The sequence below is a fragment of the Siphateles boraxobius genome, unplaced genomic scaffold (genome assembly GCF_051911475.1).
Source record: "Siphateles boraxobius isolate OS27281-9 unplaced genomic scaffold, OSU_SipBor_1 3, whole genome shotgun sequence".
Taxonomy (NCBI): Eukaryota; Metazoa; Chordata; class Actinopteri; order Cypriniformes; family Leuciscidae; genus Siphateles; species Siphateles boraxobius.
In genome coordinates this window covers 11877102-11894232 of record NW_027508919.1, presented here as the reverse complement: position 1 = coordinate 11894232, position 17131 = coordinate 11877102, and the positions used below count along the sequence as shown (strand labels likewise).

The following is a 17131-nucleotide window of genomic DNA, read 5'->3' as shown; positions in this document are numbered from 1 at the left end:
CTCGGTTTATGTAACATTGCAAGTATTATACTTCCCTCTAGTCAGTGGCGGAACGAGGCCCAAGAGAGAAGACAGTGTGCCACCTCCACACATGGCTTTCATAAGTACACTATACTTCTTTATTTCTCTATCCTAACTCCCTCTCTGTTCCAGGGAAATCACTAAATAAAGTGCCGCAAAATACATCATTACTTATATACTGAGCTACTGACAAAGGTGTCATTGTAAATGGATTTTATTTTGATTATTAAAAAATAACGGTCAGAAATAATTGCCAATAATAATCCTATGAGCCTCATATTCAGAGAAGGGCCTGAGCTAACAAAACGAAATCTTAAACAGTGCAATCTGTTGGTCGGTTTCGCAGACAAGGCTTAAGCCTAGTCCCAGAATAAAATGCATGTTTTAGCTGTTTTAAAGGTGCTGTATGTAACTTTTTTACTCTACTAAAGCATAAAAACACCATAATAGGTTTGCAGATATTTAGGAAACATGCTAAGTTCACATACTCATTTCTCTGAAAAACACTTCTACACCCAGTTATTATACTTATTATTTTACACGTTCCGTGTTGTCAGTCGGTTTTTGTTTTAGTCTGTGTGATCTCGCCCACTGCCAGTTCATCCAATAGTATTTCGACACCCAGGTATGCCAGTTGCCAGGAAACACAGCGTATTGCAGCCTTGGAAACGAGCAAACAAACTGGGTCAGATATTGCAGATTCCACAAAACCTAAAATGCCTCGATATCCATCTAAAAATCTCTATGAACCAGAGCATATTAACTCAACTCATTAACTTAAAGTGTGTAAGTCTCCTCGGCTTTCGTTGTCAATTTGTTGTCCTCAAACTGGACCCATGTGAGCGTCGAGTCTGAGGAGAAAATTCCACATTTTGAATTTGGACTGCAGTACCCATCTAAACCACTAGCTGTCATTCTTACGGACAGCACCTTTAACTGAAATATGCCAGTGTCATTGTATTGTCTCAAGATTCACACCAGTAATATTTTTTCTATGGTATGTTTAAAATATCCTGGCTTAATCTGAACTCTGTCTGTAAAACCAGGGGCCCATTCTTTGTACGTGGATTACTCTGGATTTTAATGTTAAAGATTTGACATAATCCAGGATTGTTAGGTTCTTTGAAGATCATCCCGGAGTTGCTGTAATAGCAACAGGTCCATAAGATCAAACCTGCTCGGGAGCAGGCTTATTTCATGTGAACAGGATTCGATTGCATCTTTTAGGCGGATACTAAAAATCAATTTGAGCCACTACTACATTTTCTTACAAGAGCACCTTATTGAATCAGGAACAATAATGATTGAAAATAATAATAATAATAATGTTGTGTAGTTGTGTAGCAACTTTAATCAATGCTGTCACATAACAAATCTGCTTCACAGGTAAAATGAAATTAATTGCTATTTACAGCATAGAAATACAAATGTAAAGCCTGTACAGATATTAGCAATGGAAATAACTGGGAATCATGTAACAAACCGTACACATTTCATTTATCTATCATAACTTTTATTTCGTTAACCCTCTGGGGTCTAAGGTGTTTTTGGGGTCCTTGAGATGTTTTGACATACCGTGACATTTGTGCTTTTTTCAGTTGCTTATAAAATTATTAATGGCAAAGGTCTCATTACACTCTATTTAGGTCAAACAGGGCTACAGTACCATAATATGTGAGCAAGATGTATGTACATTGCTTGAAGCATCACCATTTGAAATGTCTTCATTTAGAGTTGCAAAGTAGCACTAATTTGTAGTGAATTAGAGAGCCACAAAAGTTTGGACAACTTTTAAATGACGATAAATTTGTAGCAGGGACTGTCTTTGTCCTGCAATGTTTCACCAGACAGATCTGATGTGACTGTGAAAATAAATAAAGACACAGCCCATGCGCCAACCCCTCTTCACTGAACTCCATCAGCCCATCCCTCGCTCTCTATGGCTTCAAATACGTTATACCACACTTACTAGAAAGGAAGTGCTGTGATCCGGGGCCAAAATCTCTGTGGGCATCTTGCAATTGTTTTAGACGTTCTTCAATAGATCCCTTGAGTAGAAAAGGAGAAAGAGTTATTTTACATACTAAATCAAAGTTCTCTGATCGTATAATGGAATGGTTCACCAAAAAACAGAACGTCAGATGGGTTTTAAACACCATGACGATGAGCAAATGACAAAATTTTCATTTTGAGGTCCCTTTAAGTTTTGTTTTAAATGGACCCGTGTAACAGTCTACTGCCATCAGTTTTTGAAGCATAAAAACGGAATAAATAAGCAGTGACTGAGATAAATGCTCTGAAACGTCTGTGAGCGATAATAGGAAAAGTATTGAGGCTGGTGCACAAGAAGTTTCCCAAGAGTAATCCATGTCTTTCGTTTTCGCCACAAACCAGACGTCTCTGGGGCATGGTGGACTACCAAATTAAAGTTTTTTACAATGCAAATCATTCAGAGGATGTCAAAACACTAATATAAAGGTCAACAAATCCACTTAAGCATGAAGTATTTTCTTTCCCTGACTCTCTTCCTGTATTCTCTCTGTTTCTGTGAGTAGTTTCAAGGACAACCAGCACTGCTTTGCAATAATATATATGTGTATATATATATATATATATATATATATATATATATATAATACTGCCCCATGTAAAGGCAGACATCTCTGTTAATCACTGTAGCTTTTGAGCCACTAAATGTCTTTTTAAATTAGCATTAGTGCTGTCAATTTAACATGTTAATTTAGTACAAATTAATGATAAACAATATACAATACACAAAAAATTGGTGCCTGCAAGATGAAAAAGAAAAGATATTAACACTTATTTGGCAAGGATACATTGAATTGATAACAAGTGACAGTAAATATATTATAAAAATAGAAAACTTATTTTCACATGATCTCCATTTTTAGTGTATTTTTGATCAAATAAATGCAGCCTTGGTGAGCATGGGAGACTTCAAAAATCGTATACAGTGTGTGTGTGTGTGTGTGTATGTGTGTGTGTGTGTGTGTGTGTGTGTGTGTGTGTGTGTGTGTGTCGGTGTGTGTGTGTGTGTGTGTGTGTATTATATATACATCACACACAAACTATGGCAGATATGCATTTTATAGTTATTTTTCAATAACTGGATTCACACACTCCCACACACTCAAGTAAATTCTCATTCTCCCAGCATCTCTTTCTGACTCTCTTAAGCTCCTCTTACACATAAAACAACCAGATGCAATCGAAACACTCAATTTCATTTTACATCTTCTCCGTTTTCTCGTTGGAAAGGCCTTTGTTTTCCCATGAGCATGTAGACAAAAGGCACTTCCCGTGACCGATGATAATGGAGCCATCACCGCTCCCAGCCAGGCAGGACCAGCTTATTATATTCTATCTCCTTAGCTTCATTTTTCATAGTGCATATGCACAAACTTGGTGACCGGTGTACTGTATGATCTCCATTGGGGTCCATTAGTTATGGTGGGCAGGTAAGGATGAGATAAGGATGGTATGAGTTCACTACCTGCAGAAGTTTCCATCTGTTGTTGAGGTGCTCGAGGGCTCTGGCATTCTCCATGGACAAGTGCACGTCAGCTATGGCCAGCTGATGGGCCAGGTCATTTATAAGTTTCATTCCTTCCTTCACCTGGGTCAGCTCTTCTTTAAACAGCTACAAAAGAAAGAGAAAATGAGATGGATGATCAACACATATATACATATATGATTCCTTACTGAAACTTTCCATCTGATTTCTGAGTGCACTATGCATTGTGTTACTACTGATGTTACATTTAAGTGTTACAACTATGCCTGCTTTCCACTACAAAGGATTTAAAGGATGAAAAAAGTTGTGATATTGACAGGCTGGCCACAGGGTGGATATTTTAGATGTTTAAAGGGATCTTTTAGTTCATTCACAGCCTACACTTGTCCATTTTCATTCCACCCGTCGCCACCGATGCTTGCTTCGTTCCACACATTTACATTTAAGAGCTACATTGGGCATAAGTGCAAGAAAGATCCAGTCTGCTGATAGCAGTGAAACTGCACCAAATGTCTAAGTGTGACAAGACCCAATGTGTGTGAGAGAACTGGTGACAAGTGAAAAATAGAAAAAATGCAGAGAGAAATGTTTTTGTAAGTGAAAAGCTGAGTTGAAATTCACCACCATTTAGGGTTGGTACGATTGGTTTTTTTATGTGTTTGAAAGAAGGCTCTTACGGCTCTAATTATAATTCAATGTTATATATATAGTAGTTTAATTTAGTAGTCACTGAAACTCCGTAAATTAATTTTTTTCTCACGTAGTACTCACGCTTTCAATGCAGGCATTCGTTGGATCTCTTACACATACTCTCCCGCTATTAATGCACTTACATGATAAGAATGAAACATCTAAAATGCTTTGAATAATCATACTACTAAAACTAAATGCGGTATGGTGATTTAACGGGGTCATGAACTGCATTGTTTTATCATTTTATAATGTTTCCTGTGGTGCACTTATAATGTTAGTATGCTTTTTTTTTACCGAAAATTTTCATAACTTATAAAATAAAAGGCATTTTTCCTACCTAGTTATATAAATAAACTAGTTAATTATTTAATTACAAGGCTGCAATGACATGTACTGTGCTATTCACAAAAAGGCTCATTATATCACAAAAACATGTTTAGATTAATAGAGAAACAGAAATACCATTTCCACACAATAAGTAATCTGTTGGGACTCAAACGGCAGAATAGAATAACTGAATCACTGATGCACAAGGTAGTGCTCCAAATAGATACCTACACTGTTCCATATTTATAATAACTCTGCTTATCTCCACGGAAACAACCATGATCATATCGTCAATAAAAATACCTCCAATTGTACAGCTGTGGGAGTTCAGGTCTGTACATCATCAATGGTAGATTACGAGGGGAAACATTAGGGAGATGCGGTTTGCGCTCAAGTCTTTGAAAAATGGTAGATTACAGGATAACATATTCAGATCCCTCATCTTTCAATGTTTTTATTATCACCCTAATCTCTCTGTTTAATCACAGTCAAATGACTGAGTACAGTATCTTAAGGGCAAAACTGATAGCTGTGAGCTGTACTAAGAAAACCATAAAACACGCAGGCTGGAAACCATACAAGACATCCAGAAAGTAAATGGCCAGAAAGTAAAAATGCCACTGGACAGATTATGACTGCCATTTGCTTTCTAGATCTCATATAGTACACTACGTAAGTAGACTGCAATATACTGTTAGGATAGTTTGATGACAATTGGTGTGCTGTGCACCTGCCCAAACTCCAGGATCACCAGACTAAAGAAACAGGCAGGTAACATCATCCCATCTCACCTAGGACACATTTGCACTTCTGCCCTCAGGCAGATGCTATAGTTTTCTGTGAAGCGAACATCCAGCCACAATAAATGTTTTATTCCACAGACCATCTCTACTTTTAACAGCTAGCATACTACCTTATTCGGAAAGGCACAGATAATGACTTTAAAACGAATAACAAATTCCACAGAATAATAGAAAAAAAAAAAACTGTACACTCTGAATGAAATGATTGCAACTCAAATAGCCGTGCTGAACTGCAGTCTACGAGCATCTCTCAGAAATCAGAGCTCGGCAAGAGTAATATCAACTAAAATACTACATTATACCAAATTTTAGGGCTGTGCGATTTTCTAATTTGGCTTCCAAAGATTATGAAAACAAGATAATCGACGTGAAACGATTGTGCCGCTGCCGCCTTCAGTAACACACACCTTCCTTTACTTCACAATGGGGCACTTTCGTTCCTCCCTAAAAGCCCAAACTTGACATCCAAATCAGCCAAATAAGTGAGTGTTGAAAATGCAGTCTATTGTTGCTGAACTGCGAGACGTGCTTGATATTAAAGGGGCATTCGGCAACCCTAGCTATTTCTTCGCTAATTTTCACTTTTGTTGTCGCATGTTTTCTCAATGAGCTCCCCCTACAAGTGTGAGGCGTATATTACACAACAATGTTGTAAAAAAAAAACTCACTTGCGGCACCCTCCTCCCCCTTTCTACCGCTTCTCACGTGCATTTGTTATTATCGGAGCCGGCCAACTTTATCGAGTGGAGCTATGTCTATCGAGGTGGGTAATACATCATACACATCGAGGGCGGCGTGTGTGTGTTTATGTCGAATTGCCATAAAGCAGTTTGTGTCTCTCGCTTCTCACGAGACTTCCTATTTTCAACTTACCGGGACATTAGTCCCCATGTTGAAAGGTTGGTTTTCCGCCTAGGAACGTTGGGGGGAGCGGGCAAAGTTTCCATTCTCACCAGAACAGGTTATTAAACCATCCAAATGATTTCTAAACGGTTTTATTAAGCTGAAATAGTTGCCGAATGCCCCTTTAAACAGATACACACCTAAACAGTCAAATAGCCTACACACAAATATGTAGAAATGCTGTTTTGGTAATTATCTTTGTAAACACAGTCGGTTATGTCTTAAGTGAATGTAAACACTGAGAAAGAGCGCGTATAACAGTATATTGGGCTTGTGCATTAGACCTTAATAAAACAGCAGCCTGATGATCTGCTGCAGTGATTATTGTTAATATAACAACTAAAGCAGTAGTGGAGATAGCTTGGGTGCGGCCGCCCCAGGGCCCCGTCCCAATTAGGGGCCCCCCAAACACTGCCGATCTTGCGTGCCCAAGCCAGAAGACGCAGTGGAGGAGTTTCGCTCTTTTCGTGCATTGTTTTCTGAGTTAAAGATGGATCTCACCACCGACGCCGTCCTGCCATTCCTCACTGCCAACAACATGGATAGAGCCCACACCTGACCATTCTACACAGGATTTATAAAACCCTTCCCATCAGCAGTGTCAGTGCTTAACAAAGTTTCAGCTGTCTGCGGCTCATTAAGACATACTTGCGTTCGTGCATGGATGAGGCCAGACTGTCAAATCTCACCTTGCTGTGTGTGGAGCGGGACATACATATTGACAAGGACAAAGTGGTTGGCAGATTTGCCACCATGAAGGAGAGGAGGATGAAGATTTAATAAGGGACCATGATATTTATTTAGTTTTGTTAGATTTATTTGTTCTGGAGGATCGTTACGCAGACAACAAAATGGTAAGAAAAAAAATCATCTTTAAAAATGTATATTTTAGTTATGAATAAGTCACTCAAAATGTTATAAATCAGTTGTTTTAAAGTTTTCATGTAGCACCAGTAGCCTACCTATGGAGTTGTAAACAAACTTGGTGTTCAATATCCATAATAGTGCCATGTCAATTATATAATGTGTGGCAATGATTGAGCGCAATTGGCCTGTTCAGCACCATCGCTGTCAATCAGATGTCGCTGTCCGTGGTGCTGAAACATTTTTACTTGTTGACTGGCAAACTGTTTTCTTTGCTCGTCAATACAAACTTGTCAAAAAATGTCGCTTTTCTTTGTGTTTTACTTAACATATAAGCTTACTTGGCTCAACAAGTGACACATTATTACACATGCAATCATCAGATATTTTACTTTTTTTTTTGTACGATTTTTAATTTTAAAATGACTTGGTAGCAGAGGGCCCCATGCGAAGCTCCACCCCCACTATACTGAGAGTCTAGCTCCGCCCCTGAACTAAAGACAAAGATAAAATCAAACTGCTCTTTAATGAATAAACTGTAGTTTTATTAAGGATTAGTCTATATTTAATATATTCAGGAGTGTTATTTTACATTTAATTATTTTCTGTTGTAGGCTATCACTTATCTGAATACCACTGTTAGTAGGCTTCCTAAAAAACCTAAAGCACTATTTATTTAATTTGTATTTTTGTTCTGTTGCATTTTTTGTTGGTTTAGTTTGTTTGTTCATATTGTACTGCTGACTGTTTCCTTGTCTTCTGTAACTGTTTTGATGACTTACTTACATTAATTAACCTATTATTAGTTTTAGCTGAAGTTGATAAAATTTAAAATTACTCATGTCATAAAATAAGACTTTGATCATATGACCCACCTATAATCGTTAAAAAAATCATGATTTCAATATTGAGCAAAATAATCGTGATCATGATTTTTGCCATAATCGAGCAGCCCTAATTTCTACTATTTAACATGTCTATTTAAATTATTTAAACCTTTTTCGATATGTTACACAAATTAATTAAATAAGCACAGCACAATCGCAAATCAAATAGTAGTCTCATGTAGTGTAGAGTAATATCAACTCATTTATTGAATCATACACATATTCTATGCACTACTTGAAATGTTTATGTAAGTGTTTTAAATCTTTCATGGTATGATGGCTACATCATATTTTTATCTAACACTCTTGGAAACGGCAAGCAATTAATATATTCTTTATAATGTGTACAGATTTGCATTTGTATGCATATAGTAAAAGTTGTTTTAGCTGGTTTTAACCACTGAATATTTACTTGCAACTTCCATGTTCTCTAATCAGCTATTTTACATCGAGTCCAACTCCTCTTATTTAAGGTTAATTGTGGAAGATTGTCCTGAGATTCTGCACACAAAGTTCCTCTGGAGCTTTTAGTATTATTGCTCCAATTAGAAGAATTTAAATATTTATTTTTGGGGATTGGAAAAGGTCTGTGATCCGGGATTCGAACTCACATTACGTCTCGAAGCACATAAAATAATTATTTTTATTATAATTATAGGCAGAGTTATATATTTAGGCATTTTTGTTAAATGATAACTAGAAAGGGAACAAAATTACATTTTTAAACGGTCTTCAAGTAATTTTATGAACTACCGGCTAAAGCCCAGTCCACTTTTTTTTTAATCCGAATACACATATGAATAATTTTGAGATTGTTATAGATACAGATACTGGATCCGCTGCACACCACTATAGGATACCTACTACTATCTACTTGTTTTTATAGTTCAGTATAATTATATTGTTTAGGCCATATAGGCATTAGGCCCTAGATACTTATTATTATGCCAAAAAAATAATTTATACAATCGTATATACAGCACTTAATGTGCATCTGTACATACATTCTTAAAAATAAAGGTTCCTGTGGCGAAGGACGGCCGAGGGACGTGAGAGAACGGCGCGAGGCCGGTGGTGCGATTGCTAATGAGCAACACCTGTGAAGTACACCGGTCTCGCATCTGCTCAGGGAGGAGCGGAAGCATAAAGGAGGAGTGACGACGTTGATGATCAAGAGAGGAACAGGCCTGTATTTTAGTTGTGTTGTGTTTTTGTATTTGTATTTTACTTTAGCCAGCAGTCGTCCGCGATGCGCTGCTGGCGGTATTTTGGTTTGTTTGTTTTAAAGTTTCTTTGATTATTTTCGCTGGTTCCCGCCTCCTTCTTCCCTGAACATTGCTACAGTTCCAAAAGGTGTTTTTTGCAGTGATGCCATTGAAGCACCAAGTACCAGCGAACAGTTCTTAAAAGAAACATGTTTTTCTAATGCCGGGGACACACTTAACGACTAGCTGAAACATTCTAAGACTGAACTGAACACACTAATGCCGGGCATACACCAAAGGATTTTCACAGTCCCAGACTAAAGAACGGCAGTCTTTAGGAATCTTACTGGAGTCTCAGCGCGCTCCCGTCGTCTCGATCGTTAAATGTGAGGTGATAATCTGCAGTCGGCGACCCGATTTATGCTCGTCTTTCTCTAGTCTTTCATATCAAACATGTTTGATATTATCGCAAGTCTTTAGTCTGAGACTAAAAACTGTGAACCCAAGTCTTTAGATGTGAGCTGATAATCTTATAAAGGCTTTTCTAAATCTTTTCAAAGTGTTTAGGTGTACAGAAAGCATTACACACTGTTTCCAATGACTGGATCAGATAGTGAACACCGACCAAACGCAACTGTCTCTGACTCGGCACGTTTGGGCATGATCAGTTGGGCAAGTATCAAATTACATTCATAATCAGAATTACAGTCATTAAGTGTGTCCATGGCTTTAGTGTGAAGAGCATTTTAATAATAATTGAATTTATTGTTGAGGATAACCCCTTGAGATGAAACATCTCGTTTTCGAAGGGGTCCTCGAGACAAGAACAAAGACAATACATCACATATAAATGGCGATATACGATATATATCTTGGTACTTTCAACGTTTTTCTATTTGGATAAAGAAAATGTATTTATTAAAAAAAACATGTTATTTCACATCCTGCTCAATGATATCCAAACAATATTGATATTGAAGGATATGGAAACAAATAGGGAATGTAATATAGGCTATGCAATATATTATGTGCAAAAAGCTGGTTAAAATCACATTACATTCTAACTTTGTAACATTACAAACTAAAAACAAAAATAATGCTTTTGTTTTTAAAAATGACTAAAAGCTAAACTAAAAATGAAAAAAAAAACAAAAGCACAAACTAATTATATTAGCCTGCATTTGATTAGGCTACCCCATTATAATGGTCACTTTCATAAAAATATACTTGTAGGTTTAAAATTCCACATATGGCTCATTTATTGTCTCCAACAACAAATATTTTAGCAATAGCCTATGTTTATTTTAGTCAGAATTATTGCGCTACTATTCTATTGTGCTTGTCTGTTTGGCGCGCATGCGCGCGGCGGCGCTCATTCAAGGAAGCTTGAATTTTAGCGGAGATTCATTTGCAGAAGCTCGTCCTCTCCTGACAGTGAAATGGACATATTTGTTTGATTTGTTTGAACATTTACAGATGGAGAATATACCTGTGAAATGTAAGTTAAGCACTGAGGAAAGCAGCACGTTTCAAACGCATTAAACAGCGCCAGTATTTATCTTTCAGTCACTAACAGTAGGCTGTCCGAGCATCTGACAGGGCAAGCTGCTTTAAACTTGTTAACTATCTTACCAGTTATTTTGAAGCGCTTAATAAGCTTGTGTCATGTTTAGGACAAATTGTACTGTTCTTTCACTGCAGGAGCTCACACTGCGTACTCCACTATTTTTCAGATGTGCCCGTTGTCTTGTATGCATTTGCAAGGAGGCATTAATCGTATTTTGTCTGTTTATTGAAGAGCCACATGGAACAACTGCACTCAGCTTGTTTACATCAGAATCAACTGTTTTACTCTCCTATTACTCTGACCTGTATTACTCCTGTGAGTCCCCCTAGTGGGCTGGATATAACACCATAACTAAGATAGGTAATTTACAATACCCTGACACCTCCCTCTCTTAGTATAATACTCCAGGGCACAATTCTGTCTATCTTGTGGCTTAAACTCAGTAACCTAACATAACACAGATGACTATGTATTTAACCCTCACTACCAAAACATATTTTCACCTCAAACAAAATAATATTAATTATTATGTTCAGGAATAAATAAACCTGGCCGTTTAACACACTTAAATTGTTAAGTAGCACTGTTTCTGGCAACATATTATCAGGCTCTTTCATAAGTCCAACCGCTCAGCCGGCTTACTTACTCTTCCTGATCTGGTGATAGTATGTTTTGTTGCTATTTTCTCTGCAAATAAATCAGAGTCAATTGTCTTTAACGTAGTTCCTGGAACTCCATCCGGAAGCAACTGAAGATGCCTTCGATTTCTCCGTTTCTCTCCCCCCTCGTCATTAAAAACTTCATATGACCGAGGAGTTGTGCTTTCTCTCAGCACCGTCGCAGGCCCTTTCCATTTAGATTCGTTGTCCAGCTTTAACAAGACTGAATCACCTGGTCTAAGGAGAGGTAGGTCCTTTACACCAGGGGTTTTCAAACTGTGGGTCGAGACCCATTTGTGGGTCGCAGATTGGAAAGAGGTGGGTCGCGCAGTCACTATTGGCTGCAGCAAAATTTACGTTTCATGAATGACACACAGACACAAACACACACACACACACACAGACACACACACACACACACACACACATCGTTTACTCCAATCACTGCTCTGCATTCTGCGTGAGATCGCATTGCACCGGAGAATTCAAATGTCACGAAAGGCTGATTCAGGTCTGGGCTACGTTTCCCAAAATCATCGTGAGCTAAGTTGATTGTAGAGACCATTGGTTGCAATGGTACGATCTACTTAGGCATTCGATGCTTTTGGAAAACGCATCGTCTGTTCAACACAGCGCTGTTGCCTTTCAGAGATATGGTCTTCGTAAGAGTGCGTTGTTTGCATTCCCTCGCATGCATTTTGCTACCTACCAACAAAAGGAAAATATTTATGTAAATCATATTTCACATGTACACACACGAGGACGAAAGTGTTTTCTGCGCTGAACAACGTGATGAGTTTAACAACACTTGCAGTATAAATATTAGTATTGAAATTCTAGGTCATGGGCCTACTGTCAAATAAAATTATTTAGAAAATTAAAATTATTTGTTGTTATATCAAACCTTTGGTTAAGATTAAGGTTACTTAATCTTTAATTTCATTAAATTTGTTCTGTGTCTGGGTAAATTAGTTGAGGCAGCAGACAAGAACTACTCAGTATTCTTCACTTTATTTCAACAGCCATTAGGCTGCTATTTTAATTCTACATTTTTTTGATAATGTACCATAAGTTTGTATTGCAATTAAACTTATATGTCTTTCATACTATTACAAGGAAAAAACTGCTCTAAACGCCTCCCACCCCACCCCACATTCATGCATTAAAATTATTTTGGTGGGTCTTGAGATAGATTATTCTTGTCTAGGTGGGTCCTGGAATGGAAAAGTTTGGGAACCCCTGCTTTACACCATGTCGTCTGTTAAAGTAGAATGTTTGCTTTTCTTTCGCTTGTTTGTCTTTCTCTTTCACACTTGACTTGTTTGGCCACTTTGGTCTCAGATTTTTCGGTAAAGTGGGTAGAGTAGTACGGATTTTTCTTCCCATAAGCAATTCCGCTGGACTAACTCCTGTAGAGGTGGTGGGTGTGGCTCTGAAACACATGAGTGCCATCAACGGGTCGTCCTGTTTCAGAATGCGCTTCGCTGTCTGAACTGCTCGTTCGGCATGTCCGTTACCTTGTGGATTATGCGGACTCGATGTAATGTGTTGAATATCTTACATATCACAAAAGCCCCTCCAAGCTTCACTAGAGAACTGTGGTCCATTGTCGCTAACAATTTGTTCAGGTATGCCGAATCTCGCAAACAACACTTTGAGTCTCTGAATAACATGTTCAGATGTTGTGACGTGTAGCAGAAGAATTTCCAAGTAGCGTGAATAATAGTCAGATACTACCAGATATTGTTGTGCTCTGTGCATACACAAGTCTATGGCTATTCGTTGCCATGGCCTTTCCGGCAGTGGTGTTGACTGTAAAGGTTCTTTGTGCTGTGCACGTTTATTCTCAATGCAAAACTTACACGTCTCGATCTTACGTCTAAGATCCTCAGAAATTCCGGGCCACAACACAGATTCTCTTGAGCGCGTGCCCTGCATTTCGACAAACCTTGGTGTCCGTCATGAATTCTGCTAAGCATCTCGTGTCTCATCACTTTTGGAATTACTATGCGGTTCCCCAGCACAATCAGTCCCTCACTCACTGACAAATAGTCTTTCCATTTGTAAAAGCTCTGTACACTGTCAGGAACGCTTTTAGCATATTCTGGCCACCCTTCTGTTACGAACTTCTTTACGGTAGCTGCTCATCCTTTTGTGTCTCAGTTTTAATTTCTGTTAGCTTACGCTGTGACACAGGCAGGCAACTGATGATCGCATTCACGTGACAACTCACATCTGCTGTCATGAAGTCTTCGGTGGTGTGCAATGGGCTGCGCGACAGTGCATCTGCAACAACCAAGGTTTTGCCAGGTGCGTACTCCGCTTTTGCATTAAACCGCATGAGTCTCATCAAAAGTGTCTGACATCTTACTGGCACTGTGTCCAAATCTTTACTATTAATCAGTGGTACTAATGGCTTGTGATCAGTGATCAATTTGAATGTGTCCAAGCCCACTAAGTATTTCTGGAACCTTTCACACGTCCACACGCCTGCAAGGCATTCCTTCTCAATCTGGGCGTATCTTATTTCAGAATCCGTCAGTCTTCTAGAACAGTACGTGACCGGTTTCCAGCTGTCCTCATGTTTTTGCATTAAAACGCCGCCGATACCGTAACTGCTAGCATCTGCTGATACTACTGTTTCGTTTTCCAGGTCATAGTGTGCCAGGACTGGAGCTTTTGTGAGCGAGCTTTTCAGAATGTTGAATGCGCTTTTCTGCGGTTGGTCCCATGTCCATGCACGTCCGTTCCTAAGCAGCTCATACAAAGGACCTCCCTTCGTTGCCAAGTCCGGAATGTATTTACCCATGTAGTTTATGAGGCCTAAAGCCCTTCTCAACTCATTTACATTGTTCGGTTCTTGCAAGTCACTTATTGCACGTACCTTTTCTGGGTCTGCTCTGACTCCTTGTGCATCCACGACGTGACCCAGGAAACTCAACTCTGCTTTCCTGAAAACGCACTTTTCTTTATTCAATTTGAGCCCCACACTTTCCATCCTTTTCAGCACTTTTTCCAGGTATTTGTCATGCTCGGCCCGATCCTTCCCGTACACGATCACATCATCCATGTACACCGCGACTCCTTCCAAGTCCCTGAGAAGTCCATTAATTTTTCTTTGGAAGATTTCCGGGGCTATGCTGATTCCGAAAGGAAGCCTCTTAAATGCAATAGCGTCCCACCGGAGTGATAAATGTCGTCAGCAAGCTGCTCTCATCACATAGCGGAATCTGCCAGAATCCTGACGCTGCATCTAATGATGTAAAGATGCTTGCTCCAGCTAATTTAGCTAGAATTTCGTCTGTTGTGGGAAGCATGTACCTCTCTCTTTTTATGTTGTCGTTTAGTTTATTTAACACAACACAAATTCTGATAGTGCCATTGGGCTTCATGACCGGAACCATGGGTGCACACCAATCTGTAGGCTGTGTGACTTTTTCCACAACACCTTGTTCCTCCATTCTCTGCAGTTCTGCTGTTACTTTAGAAAGCAGTGGTAATGGTACTCTCCGTGCAGTATGTACTGCGTATGGCTCCGCGCCTTCTTTCAGGTGTATTTTTACCGACTCGTTTTCATTATACCACTTCCTTCAAAAACTGTGGTTATGTGCTCTATTCTTTTGACTAGCCCCATTTCAGCTGCTATCTGTCGGCTTAGAAGATTACTGACAGTTCTTCCATCAACCACATTCACTGTAATGGTATATTTTCTACCTTTATGCTCCACTGCTGCAGTGAACTGTCCGATGCAATTCAATGATCCGCCTGGGCTGTCTAGTGCTATGTTCGAATGAAGGAGCTGAGCCTTTGAGTGAAGCTTTTCATATGTCACAGTGTTCATTATGGTAACATCCGCTCCCGTATCGATCTTAAAACTAACTGGGGTATCACCTATCTTAAGTAACACACTCCATTTGTCTTCTTCTGACTCATTTTTGTTACTCACTGCGCCCAGATAAAAGCTGTCTTCACTCACTTCGTTCGCCGTCACTTGTCTCACCGTTTTCGACTTGCACATTCTCGCCCAGTGTCCTTTTCTTTTGCATTTTCTGCATTCAGTATCTGCTGCTGGGCATTTTCTGATGTCTTTGTGTCCTGTCTTACCACACCTGCTACACTCGTTTTCTGTTTTCTCACCAGCTTTTTTATATTTCTCTTTCGTCCAGGGCCGATTTGCCGCCTTTGATGAACGCCTGGAGGCTACCTCGTGCACGCTGTTTGTCGACTGACCCTCCTGCTGACTAATCTGCTGCGCGACATCCTCGGCTTGCCGCGTCATCTGCACCGCAGTTTCCAGGTTAAGTGCTGTCATCAGCTGCATCCTCCTAGAAAGCTCTTTATCATGAATTCCAACTACAAGTCTGTCTCTTATATGTTCGTTTCGACTTGCACCGAATTCACAGTTCTCACTGAGTTCGTAGAGGGCTCTGGTATAGCACTCCGCCTTTTCCCCGGGCTTCTGCACTCTCTGGTGAAAACACGCCCGTTCGTGTATCACGTACTTTTTCGGCAAGAAATACTCGTCAAATTTTCCAAGCACCGTTTCGTACTCCTCAGCACTTTCCTCTTCTCCAAATGTGAACGATTTTAAAATGTTCTCAGCTTCAATGCCCATGGCATATATTAAAGTGCTTATCTGTACCTCTTTATCTTCTTTGCTCAGTTTTGTTGCGGTCCTGTAGCGCGCGAACCTCTGGCGCCACGTTGGCCATTACGTTGGACGATCAAAGTTAAAACCTTCTGGTGGATGAAATTTCGACATAATGCTCTTCTCTTGTCTTTATACTTCTGACACCATGTCTTGTATGCATTTGCAAGGAGGCATTAATCGCATTTTGTCTGTTTATTGAAGAGCCTCATGGAACAACTGCACTCAGCTTGTTTACATCAGAATGAACTGTTTTACTCTCCTATTACTCTGACCTGTATTACTCCTGTGAGTCCCCCTAGTGGGCTGGATATAACACCATAACTAAGATAGGTAATTTACAATACCCTGACACCCCTATCAAACTACTGTATCGATATAAACGGTATTGCCTCATTCCATATCGTGGGGATAAAAAATATCGATATATTGTACAAACTCAATATACCGCCCGGCCCTAATTCACTCCCACTAAAGCTCTACACCATCCCGCCTCACCTGGCCCACCACGCCCACCAACTCCTTATTGGAAACAAATCTATATATAAAACATATTGCTGTATTAAGATGCATAACAACATTTAGCCCTTACATACACATGTCTATACATACATATATACATACATAATATACCTACGCACAAATACCTACAAAAGTATCCAAGATATAAAGGGTATAACAAACTAAAGTCCAGTCACACACGAAGAAAACATTTACAGCAACAGTTTGCTTGCAAGTAAGTAAAGAGAGATATCTTGAAGAAACGCAATGATGTGACAGATCTTAGAGACCCAGGCAGGCTATTCCAGTCTGAAGGGGCTTTGAGTTTAAAGGCACGTCTACCACCCTTTTTGAAGATGTTTGGCAAAGTAAAGGAGAGATATTCAGTGTGTCTCAACCTATAGCTGGGTCTATATGGAATTAAATACTCCTTCAGGTAAGAAGGATAATTGTAATACACACATAAAGAACCTAAAGAACCTTTACGGAATGGAAAGGTTCCATGGGTGTTAAAGGTT

The 17131-nt window shown here is 39.3% G+C and overlaps 1 protein-coding gene across 4 annotated transcripts in view; it reads right to left on the bottom strand.

Annotated features, from left to right (window-relative positions):
* The window catches only part of drp2 (dystrophin related protein 2), a 206761-nt gene that overhangs the window by 44554 nt on the left and 145076 nt on the right, over positions 1–17131 (bottom strand). For all 4 annotated transcript variants that reach the window (XR_013210360.1, XM_077247846.1, XM_077247848.1 and 1 more), the window contains 2 exons: positions 3536–3682; positions 1991–2069 (listed from right to left, as the gene is read on the bottom strand). Coding sequence is in view for 3 of the 4 variants with exons in the window: in XM_077247846.1 (XP_077103961.1) it covers positions 1991–2069; positions 3536–3682 (226 nt within the window). In the remaining variant the exon portion in view is untranslated. The remainder of the gene's footprint in view (positions 1–1990; positions 2070–3535; positions 3683–17131) is intronic.